The sequence below is a fragment of the Salmo salar genome, chromosome 14, assembly GCF_965601325.2.
Source record: "Salmo salar chromosome 14, fSalSal1, whole genome shotgun sequence".
NCBI lineage: Eukaryota > Metazoa > Chordata > Actinopteri > Salmoniformes > Salmonidae > Salmo > Salmo salar.
The window spans coordinates 102,961,486-102,973,806 of NC_138304.1; the positions used below are offsets into that span (position 1 = coordinate 102,961,486).

General features: G+C 44.7%; 1 protein-coding gene across 1 annotated transcript in view; it reads left to right on the forward strand.

The window, feature by feature from the left end:
* Nucleotides 1-11,364: 11,364 nt before the first annotated feature.
* LOC123726888 (CD276 antigen) overlaps nucleotides 11,365-12,321 on the forward strand; it is a 49,070-nt gene continuing 48,113 nt past the window's right edge. The window contains exon 1 of the mRNA XM_045695059.2: nucleotides 11,365-11,794. Coding sequence (XP_045551015.1) covers nucleotides 11,746-11,794 — 49 coding nt within the window. The 5' untranslated portion in view covers nucleotides 11,365-11,745. The remainder of the gene's footprint in view (nucleotides 11,795-12,321) is intronic.

Below are 12,321 nucleotides of genomic sequence, written 5' to 3' on the forward strand. Positions count from 1 at the left end.
TAATTGAGGAATGCATGCCAGCAAAGGCACTACACAACACAACACTAAACCATACATTAACTGCACTATAACGGTGACAAACGGTGCCCTAAATAGACCAAATTGTTAGGGTAATGCACACACTAACATCTTACTACACAACATACACTTAGTATTACTTTCTTAGCTACAGTGTACATATCTCCGTGACATATTACATCATTTTTGAAGCAGCATACTAGACATTGTTGGACTCACATTGTTGTGCTCGGCTCACTTGAACAGGTGGCATTGCGGTCCTCCGTGTTAACCTCTATGGGCTAGGTGGGACGCTTGCCTCCCACCTACTCAACAGCCAGTGTAATCCCGTGGCGCGTTATTCAAATTCCTCAAAAATGCAAAAACTTCAATTTTTCAAACATATGACTATTTTACACCATTTTAAAGATAAGACTCTCGTTAATCTAACCACACTGTCCAATTTCAAAAAGGCTTTACAACGAAAACAAAACATTAGATTATGTCAGCAGAGTACCCAGCCAGAAATAATCAGACACCCATCTGATCTTCATCAGATGACAAACAACCCTAGGACATTATGTTATACAATACATGCATGTTTTGTTCAATCAAGTTCATATTTATATCAAAAACCAGCTTTTTACATTAGCATGTGACTAGCATGTGACTAGCATTCCCACCGAACACTGCCGGTGAATTTACTAAATTACTCACGATAAACGTTCACAAAAAGCATAACAATTATTTTAAGAATTATAGATACAGAACTCCTCTATGCACTCGATATGTCCGATTTTAAAATAGCTTTTCGGTGAAAGCACATTTAGCAATATTCTCAGTAGATAGCCCAGCATTACAGGGCTAGCTATTTAGACACCCAGCAAGTTTAGCACTCATCAAAGTCAGATTTACTATAAGAAAAATTGTATTACCTTTGCTGTCTTCGTCAGAATGCACTCCCAGGACTTCTACTTCAATAACAAATGTTGATTTGGTTCAAAATAATCCATAGTTATATCCAAACAGCGGCGTTTTGTTCGTGCGTTCAAGACACTATCCGAAAGGGTAAATAAGGGTGACGAGCATGGCGCAATTCGTGACCAAAAAATTCTAAATATTCCATTACCGTACTTCGAAGCATGTCAACCGCTGTTTAAAATCAATTTTTATGCCATTTTTCTCATAAAAAAGCGATAATATTCCGACCGGGAATCTGCGTTTAGGTAAACAGACGAAAGAAAATAAAGCATTCGGTCGACTCGGCACGCGCCTAAACCCATACTACTCTGAGTGGCCACTTGCCAAAAGCGATAAAGTGTTTCAGCCAGAGCCTGCCTCGATATCGTTCAGCTTTTTCCCGGGCTCTGAGAGCCTATGGGAGCCGTAGGAAGTGTCACGTTTTTGCAAAGATCCTCAGTCTTCAATAAAAAGAGCCAAGATGAAACACAATTTGTCAGACAGGCCACTTCCTGCATGGAATCTTCTCAGGTTTTGGCCTGCCATATGAGTTCTGTTATACTCACAGACACCATTCAAACAGTTTTAGAAACTTTAGGGTATTTTCTATCCAAAGCCAATAATTATATGCATATTCTAGTTACTGGGCAGGAGTAGTAACCAGATTAAATCGGGTACGTTTTTTATCCGGCTGTGTCAATACTGCCCCCAAGCCCTAACAGGTTAACAGTTGTTTTGACCGCGGTACAAGTCTGTTTTGTGTATTTCTGTGTTTAGTTCTAGTTTTTGTATTTCTAGATTTAGTTTTGTTTGGCATGACCTCCAATTAGAGGCAGCTGTTTGTCGTCGTCTCTAATTGGAGGCCATATCCCTCCTGTCTCAGCCTCCAGTATTTATGCTGCAGTAGTTTGTGTCGGGGGGCTAGGGTCAGTCTGTTACATCTGGAGTATTTCTCTTGTCTTATCCGGTGTCCTGTGTGTATTTAAATATGCTCTCTCTAATTCTCTCTTTCTCTCTTTCTGTCTTTCTCTCGGAGGACCTGAGCCCTAGGACCATGCCTCAGGACTACCTGGTATGATGACTCCTTGCTGTCCCCAGTCCACCTGGCCGTGCTGCTGCTCCAGTTTCAACTGTTCTGCCTGCGGCTATGGAACCCTGACCTGTTCACCGGACGTGCTTGTTGCACCCTCGACAACTACTATGATTATTATTATTTGACCATGCTGGTCATTTATGAACATTTTAACATTTTAACATTTTGACCATGTTCTGTTATAATATCCACCCTGCACAGCCAGAAGAGGACTGGCCACCCCTCATAGCCTGGTTCCTCTCTAGGTTTCTTCCTAGGTTTTTGGCCTTTCTAGGGAGTTTTTCCTAGGGAGTTTTTCCTAGCCACCGTGCTTCTTTCACATGCTTTGCTTGCTGTTTGGGGTTTTAGGCTGGGTTTCTGTACAGCACTTTGAGAATATCAGCTGATGTACGAAGGGCTATATAAAAATAAATTTGATTTGATTTGATTTGATTTGATTTGATATTTAAGTTGATGTTTGTCTCACTGGTGTTGGTGGGTGATTATTTTGTGAGTAGTGTATGTCTGCTCTGCGTCACTGCTTTCCATGTTTTTGTATTTCAAGTTTATGGTTTATTGCATGAGTTTCACGACTGAAATAAAAGATGTGGAACTACGATCACGCTGCGTTTTGGTTCAATCCTTCCGAAAGTTGTGACAGAATCACCCACCACCGAAGGACCAAGCAGCGTGGAAGGGAGCAGCAGGACAAGTGGACTTGGGAGGAGGTGTTGGACGGCAAGGGATCCTGGACATGGGAGGAGATCCAGGCGGGATGGGATCGCCTTCCATGGGAACAGGTGGAGGCAGCGAGAGCAGAGCGGCGACGAGAGGAGGCACGATACCAACGAAGAGGCAGGTGCGAGAGGCAGCCCCAATTTTTTTAGGGGGGGAGGGGGGCACACGGGGAGTTGGGCAGAGTCAGGGTGGAGTCCTGAGCCAGTTTCCCGTGTCTACTGTGGGGAGCAAGCAACGGGGCAGGCACCGTATTGTGCAGTGATGCGCACTGTGTCGTCAGGGCGCATTCACAGGCCGGTGCGATCTGTGCCTGCACCCGGCAGTTGTCGAGCTGAGTTGAGCATCCAGCCAGGGCGGTTTGTGCATGCCATACGCTCCAGGCCTCCAGCGCGCATCCGCGGCCCAGTACGTCCTGTGCCTGCTCCTCGCACTCTCCCTCCAGTGCGCCTCAATAGTCCAGTACGTCCTGTACCTGCTCCTCGCACTCTCCTTTCAGTGCGCAGCCATAACCCGGTACAGCCAGTGCCTGCTGTGAGCACTCGGCCCTTAGTGCGTTTCCCCAGTCCGGTGAGACCGATTCCTGCTCCTCGCACCATTCCTCCAGTGCCCAGCCATAACCCGGTACAGCCAGTTCCTGCTGTGAGCATTCGGCCCTTAGTGCGTCTCCCCAGTCCGGTGAGACCGATTCCTGGCGCCACCTATGCCAGTGTAGCGTGGTTCGTTCTGCGTTGTGTACTTTTATTTAGGACACTACCACAACTGGAATTCTGATGGTTGGATCATTTTTATTCGACCTGCACACGAAGAGACAACACACAATATGTTAGCCCTCGGTGCAGTCACAGCTCTCGGGCACCTTGCTAGTTGAAGGTCAGGCAAAAGAGCGGGAACTGCATGCACACATTCAGTGCCCAACAGCACACTATACAATACAAGTAAAATGATATACAACATCATTCGTACAAAATAAAAGACATACCTGCACACGAAGAGACAACACACAATATGTTAGCCCTCGGTGCAGTCACAGCTCTCGGGCACCTGCGTGAGCACATAGCAACTCACTCAAACACGGTCCCAAATACTCCCGAGTTACAATAGGTACCCTAATTAGCGAGCTCGGTGAAAGTTGTTAACATAAATCTTTATAATTGTCCACATTGTAACAAAACCTATAGTTGCGTAACAGCACTTCATGTAACTTTACCACAGTTTTATATTGCCAAATTACGGCGCCAAGGACAACATACCTTGCTAGCTGAAGGTCCGGCAAAAGAGAACAATAAGAGGGTACGTAAGTACGGATAACCCGCGATGGACCAAACCAAAATATACAAACTTTTACAATTAGGTGTATTTACAATATAGATATTAACAAAATGTTTGTACACCGAAAAATAACATTAACTATGCAGCTGTAATTAAATAAAGAAAATACATTGAATTATTATTATTGTTATTAACTTATTAACATCCCCTCTTGACCTGGCCTACTTGAACTGTCCTTGTGTGCAACTTGGTGCATAATCTAGGGGAACAACATCACTCTACTACACCAGTCCCACGCATTGGACCTCCAGTGCGCATCCCTAGTCCAGAGCCTTCAGCGGAGGTCTGCAGCCCAGAGACTTCAGCGGAGGTCTGCAGCCCAAAGCCTTCAGCGGCGGTATGCAACCCAGAGCCTTCAGCGGCGGTCTGCAACCCAGAGCCTTCAGCGGTGGTCTACAGCCCAGAGCCTTCAGCGGAGATCTACAGCCCAGAGCCTTCAGCGACGGTCTGCAGCCCAGAGTCTTCAGCGGCAGCCTTTAGCCCGGAGTCTTCAGCGGCGGTTGGCGGTCCGAAGCCTCCGACGATGATCCATGGTCTGGTTCCTCCGGACATACAGAAGCGGGGGATCAGCGGGCGGTGGGGGTACTACGCCCGGAACCAGAGCCGCCGCCATAGACATTTGTCACCCACCCTACCCTCCCTTTGTTTTTGGGGGGGGGTACTGTCACGTCCTGACCATAGTAAGTTGTTATTTTCTATGGTAGAGTAGGTCAGGGCGTGACAGGGGGTGTTTGTCTGTTTTGTGTATTTCTATGTTTAGTTCTAGTTTTTGTATTTCTAGATTCGTTTTTGTTTGGCTTGACCTCCAGTTAGAGGCAGTTGTTTGTCGTTGTCTCTAATTGGAGGCCATATTTAAGTTGATGTTTGTCTCACTGGTGTTGGTGGGTGATTATTTTGTGAGTAGTGTATGCCTGCTCTGCCTCACGGCTTTCCTGTTTTCGTATTTCAAGTTTATGATTTATTGCATGAGCTCCACGACTAAAATAAAAGATGTGGAACTACGATCACGCTGCGCATTGGTCCAATATTTCTGAAAGCTGTGACATTGTGAAAATATGATGTTGACATGATCAGTCCAATCAAAGCTGCTGTACATATAACGTGATTTAACATCTTTTTATCTGTGGCCAATGACCTTGAGCCTTCTTTGATGGGCACTTTATAACATCAGCAGCCAAATGGCTAGAATTTTCAACATCTCCTCTTACACTTGGCAGTGATGTAATGTCCCCATGAGTGACAGAACACTCAGAAGCACTGAGGTTGGCTGAAACACCTGCATTTTGGAGCTGCTTTACTCAAGAAAACAAAAAATATGTTTTGTATGCGGTTTTATTAACTCGATGATATATATTATTTTCACATTGTTTGCAAACTGATATGCGACACGTATTAATGCCAAAATAACATGCAAAACAGGCAAGCCTTATTTTTAGTAAAACTGTGTAGCTCAGAACAGGGTGGGGGTTTTAATGGATCCTTGAATAACCTTTTGAAGAACGTTTCCGGGTAAATTTTTTAAATACCCCCTCCCCTATTATTAATAATAATACGCATAACAATAACAACAATAACACAATATTTTAGTTCTCAGCGTTTATTATGATTTTAATGGCAAAGCAGAATAAAACAATCTGAGTATGAGTCAAACTACCAGCAGAGCCCCAAGTCCAATGGGTATATCCTCTGTCCTGTTGATGTTAATGTGTTGCTCTTCTACCGAGGTAAAGACAGTTTCAGGTTGGATATTCAACCAAGTCCAATGGGTATATCCTCTGTCCTGTTGATGTTAATGTGTTGCTCTTCTACCGAGGTAAAGACAGTTTCAGGTTGGATATTCAACCAAGTCCAATGGATATATCCTCTGTTCTGTTGATGTTAATGTGTTGCTCTTCTACCGAGGTAAAGACAGTTTCAGGTTGGATATTCAACGGATATTCGCCTGTAGTTTTTCTTACGTCCAACAGCAGTTAGGGACCGTCAACATAGTGACAAATCAATTTTTTTCAAATTTCAGTAGCTGTTTAACCATTACTCCTAAAACTTTGTCGATTTACAACTCGCACTATTTTAAATTATTTAATTACATTTCTTTAATTTCAATAGCTCATTGGTCATAAGACCTACACACTTCAAACAAGGTTCAGAATGTCCACTAACTACCCTTCTATATTGCACACCCTTTAGTTTGTCCATTTTCATCTCAAAAGATTTTACATGAATTTTGCAAAATGTAAAATTTCAATAGCTCCTTGGTCATGTGATTTACTGACCTCAAACAAGGTTCAGAATGTCCACTCAGTGGGCCTACAAATCAAATCACATTTATTTATAAAGCCCTTCTTACATCAGAAGATGTCTCAAAGTGCTGTACAGAAACCCAGCCTAAAACCCCAAACAGCAAGCCATGCAGGTGAAGAAGCACGGTGGCTAGGAAAAACTCCCTAGAAAGGCCAGAACCTAGGAAGAAACCTAGAGAGGAACCAGGCTATGAGGGGTGGCCAGTCCTCTTCTGGCTGTGCCGGGTGGAGATTATAACAGAACATGGCCAAGATGTTCAAATGTTCAAAGATGACCAGCAGGGTCATATAATAATAATCACAGTGGTTGTCGAGGGTGCAACAGGTCAGCACCTCAGGAGTAAATGTCAGTTGGCTTTTCATAGCCGATCATTCAGAGTATCTCTACCGCTCATGCTGTCTCTAGAGAGTTGAAAACTCTCTCTCCCTGTCTGGAACAGGTAGCACATCCGCTGAACAGGTCAGGGTTCTACAGCCGCAGGAGGAACAGTTGAAACTGGAGCAGCAGCACGGCCAGGTGGACTGCGGACAGCAAGGAGTCATCAGGCCAGGTAGTCCTGAGGCATGGTCCTAGGGCTCATGTCCTCTGAGAGAGAGAAAGTAAGAAAGAATTAGAGAGAGCATACTTAAATTCAAACAGGACACCGGATAAGACAGTAGAAATACTCCAGATATAACAGACTGACCCTAGCCTCCCCGACACATAAACTACTGCAGCATAAATACTGGAGGCTGAGACATGAGGGGTCGGGAGACACTGTGGCCCCGCCCGACAATAACCCCGGACAGGGCCAAACAGGCAGGATATAACCCCACCCACTTTGCCAAAGCACAGCCCCCACACCACTAGAGGGATATCTTCAACCAACAACTTACCATCCTAAGACAAGGCCGAGTATAGCCCACAAAGATCTCCGCCGCGGCACAACCCAAGGGTGGGGGGGGCCGCCAACCCAGACAGGATGATCATGTCAGTGTCTCAACCCACTCAAGTGAGTCTCCTAGGGACGGCATGGAAGAGCACCAGTAAGCCAGTGACTCAGCCCCTGTAATAGGGTTAGAGGCAGAGAATCCCAGTGGAGAGAGGGGAACTGGCCAGGCAGAGACAGCAAGGGCGGGTTTGTTGCTCCAGTGCATTTCTGTTCACCTTCACACTCCTGGGCCAGACTACACTCAGTCATAAGACCTACTGAAGAGATGTCTTCAATAAAGTTGAGACAGAGTCTGCGTCTCTCACATGGGTAGGCAGACCATTCCATAAAAATGGATCTCTGTAGGAAGCCCTGCCTCCAGCTGTTTGCTACACATTGCACAGCCTTTAGTTTGTCCATTTTCGTCTCACAAGATTTTACATGAATGTTTCAAAATTTAAAATTTCAATGGCTCCTTTTAAATTTCCTTTGTTAATATGGTCTCTTTTGATCTAAATTGCTTTTGTTTTATAGATGAGTACTGAATTGCATGGCCTCTAAAGGCACATTTAAAAGTGTCCCATACAATAAAGGGATCTGCTGTACCTATGTTTTGTCTGAAAAAGTCAGTTATAAATTCTTCTGTCCTAGTTCTAAACAATTTATCATCTAGTAGGCTTTGATTACATTTCCAATATCCTAGCCAACATGGAAATTCTTTAAGAGTAATATATATGCCAATTATGTGATGATCCGACCGCATTCTGTCCCCTATCAACACTTTTTTAAACTTTTGGTGCCAGAGAGAATGGCATAAGAAAGTAGTATCGAATGTAGGTTATTTCTGATTTCTGTGATACTCACAGACATCTTTCAAACAGTTTTAGAAACTTCAGAGTGTTTTCTATCCAAATCTACTAATAATATGCATATTCTAGTTCCTGGGCCCGAGTAGTAGGCCGTTTTATCTGGGTACGTTTTTCGTCCGGCTGTGAAAATACAGCCCCCTACCCAAGAGAGGTTAAGGAAATAATGAATATCATGGATATATTGGAATTAGTGGATATATGGAGACTTAAATATCCTGACCTAGTGAGACATACATGGCGGAGGCTTAATCAATGTCACGTCCTGACCAGTATAAGGGGTTATTTGTTATTGTAGTTTGGTCAGGATGTGGCAGGGGTGTGTTTGTTAAGAGGCAATAAAACTGCAGCCATCCTCTCCTCAGCCTTCATACCAGTGCAGCAGTAACAGTGGTGATTTTAGCATGTAAATTTGGTGTGGCAAAACAAAATAATTGAGGAATGCATGCCAGCAAAGCCACTACACAACACAACACTAAACCATACATTAACTGCACTATAACGGTGACAAACGGTGCCCTAAATAGACCAAATTGTTAGGGTAATGCACACACTAACATCTTACTACACAACATACACTTAGTATTACTTTCTTAGCTACAGTATACATATCTCTGTGACATATCACATCATTTTTGAAGCAGCATACAAGACATTGTTGGACTCACATTGTTGTGCTCGGCTCACTTGAACAGGTGGCATTGTGGTCCTCCGTGTTAACAGTTGTTTTGACCGCGGCACAAATCATGCTTCATTGTTGAATGTTTATCATTTTAAACTTGGAAAAGAGTGCCTTAATCCCAGATTTGGGACCACACAGCCACTGTCACTGATTCCTTCCCTAACCACTCATTGAATTAGCATTTTTCAACTTGTCGTGTAATGTATATGTCCAATGGCCGATGAGCACTGATACGTTTTATCTATACTTTCTCTCCATTATTTCTCTTCATACGACAAGGATTTAAAAGGATTTGCCAGTAGATTGTAGACTTGACTCATGATGATGACTACTAGCTAAGATTGTGTGTCACGTCCAGACCATAGTAAGTTGTTATTTTCTATGGTAGAGTAGGTCAGGGCGTGACAGGGGGTGTTTATCTGTTTTGTGTATTTCTGTGTTTAGTTCTAGTTTTTGTATTTCTAGATTTAGTTTTGTTTGGCATGACCTCCAATTAGAGGCAGTTGTTTGTCGTTGTCTCTAATTGGAGGCCATATTTAAGTTGATGTTTGTCTCACTGGTGTTGGTGGGTGATTATTTTGTGAGTAGTGTATGTCTGCTCTGCGTCACTGCTTTCCATGTTTTTGTATTTCAAGTTTATGGTTTATTGCATGAGTTTCACGACTGAAATAAAAGATGTGGAACTACGATCACGCTGCGTTTTGGTTCAATCCTTCCGAAAGTTGTGACAGAATCACCCACCACCGAAGGACCAAGCAGCGTGGAAGGGAGCAGCAGGACAAGTGGATTTGGGAGGAGGTGTTGGACGGCAAGGGATCCTGGACATGGGAGGAGATCCAGGTGGGATGGGATCGCCTTCCATGGGAACAGGTGGAGGCAGCGAGAGAGCAGAGCGGCGACAAGAGGAGGCACGATACCAACGAAGAGGCAGGTGCGAGAGGCAGCCCCAATTTTTTTGGGGGGGGCACACGGGGAGTTGGGCAGAGTCAGGGTGGAGTCCTGAGCCAGCTTCATGTCTACTTCATGTCTACTTCAGCTTCGTGTCTACTGTGGGGAGCAAGCAACGGGGCAGGCACCGTATTGTGCGATGATGCGCACTGTGATCTGTGCCCGCACCCGGCAGTTGTCGAGCTGAGTTGAGCATCCAGCCAGGGCGGTTTGTGCAAGCCATACGCTCCAGGCCTCCAGCGCACATTCGCGGCCCAGTACGTCCTGTGCCTGCTCCTCACACTCTCCCTCCAGTGCGCCTCCATAGTCCAGTACGTCCTGTACCTGCTCCTCGCACTCTCCTTTCAGTGCGCAGCCATAACCCGGTACAGCCAGTGCCTGCTGTGAGCACTCGGCCCTTAGTGCGTCTCCTCAGTCCTGTGAGACCGATTCCTGCTCCTCGCACTATTCCTCCAGTGCGCAGCCATAACCCGATACAGTCAGTGCCTGCTGTGAGCACTCGGCCCTTAGTGCATCTCCCCAGTCCGTTGAGACCGATTCCTGCTCCTCGCACTCTCCCTCCAGTGCGCCTCCATAGCCCAGTACGTCCTGTGCCTGTTCCCCGCACTCAACCTGAGGTGCGTGTTACCAGTCTGGCACCACCTATGCTAGTCCCACGCATTGGACCTCCAGTGCGCATCCCTAGTCCAGAGCCTTCAGCGGAGGTCTGCAGCCCAGAGCATTCAGCGGTGGTCTACAGCCCAGAGCCTTCAGCGGAGATCTACAGCCCAGAGCCTTCAGCGACGGTCTGCAGCCCAGAGTCTTCAGCAGCGGCCTTTAGCCCAGAGTCTTCAGCGGCGGTTGGCGGTCCGAAGCCTCCGACGATGATCCATGGTCTGGTTCCTCCAGACATACAGAAGTGGAGGATCAGCGGGCGGTGGGGGTACTACGCCCGGAACCAGAGCCGCCGCCATAGACATTTGTCACCCACCCTACCCTCCCTTTGTTTTTGTGGGGGGGTTGTTGTTTCTTTTATTTTTTTATAGGTGCGGTCGGGGTCCGCACCTTTGGGGGGGGTACTGTCACATCCTAACCATAGTAATTTGTTATTTTCTATGGTAGAGTAGGTCAGGGCGTGACAGGGGGTGTTTGTCTGTTTTGTGTATTTCTATGTTTAGTTCTAGTTTTTGTATTTCTAGATTCGTTTTTGTTTGGCTTGACCTCCAGTTAGAGGCAGTTGTTTGTCGTTGTCTCTAATTGGAGGCCATATTTAAGTTGATGTTTGTCTCACTGGTGTTGGTGGGTGATTATTTTGTGAGTAGTGTATGCCTGCTCTGCCTCACGGCTTTCCTGTTTTCGTATTTCAAGTTTATGATTTATTGCATGAGCTCCACGACTAAAATAAAAGATGTGGAACTACGATCACGCTGCGCATTGGTCCAATATTTCCGAAAGCTGTGACATTGTGAAAATATGATGTTGACATGATCAGTCCAATCAAAGCTGCTGTACATATAACGTGATTTAACATCTTTTTATCTGTGGCCAATGACCTTGAGCCTTCTTTGATGGGCACTTTATAACATCAGCAGCCAAATGGCTAGAATTTTCAACGTCTCCTCTTAAGGGACACTGTGTTTTTATTTAAAACATAATGACTAGGCAAACAATCAGTCTAGATTATTCTAGTATATTTTTCTAGTAGACATGAGTGACGACGACTCATTGAGAGTCAGGCACGGACTAAACGCCAATCCTCACTACCAAACTACAGAAATAGAACGACGTAATGGTTTTCCATCTGTGCCATGTTAGGCGGTTTCTGGCGGAACATTTATTTGCTTACTAAGACGTGTTACGGTGTACCCATTTGAGACAGCCTACATTTCAGATCCGTAGAAATAGTAAAAGTCCTGATGGTGAAGTTTATTTTACAGACAGGACACCCATCAAACGATTAGAGATGTCGGAATGGTTCTGTATTCTGCTCATCGCTGCACTCGGAGACATTGGTAAGTTTTAATATGATAAAGACATTTTCAGATTGTTTTGTAATTCAATATGAAAAGCACAGGTATTGAGATATCGTAGTTGTGCCAACGGTTTTTAAATCAAAGTAATGTTTAATTATTATTACACAGTAATAGCCTACGCAGCCTTCTGCAGTGGGTATTTATAAACAAGTTGAAAGTAGCTGGATGAAGGACGTTCTTGCAAGGCTACTGAAGCGATTTAAAGACAAAATATCATTTACAAGTGTACAACTAAATCTCTAAAGGGAAAATCCCTATTCTGGTAAACAGCTGGATGAGTCTGGAGAAATAAATGTAAGAGAGAGTTCGACATTTACTGGGGTACACTCTAAAAAGAAAAGTTTCCTGCTTTTAGGAGTTCTTCGAAGTGAAACTGTGGGGGTTTTAATGGATCCTTGAATAACCTTTTGAAGAACCTTTCCGTGTACATTTTTTGAACTACCCCCTCCCCTATTATTAATAATAATACGCATAACAATAACAACAATAACACAATATTTTAGTTC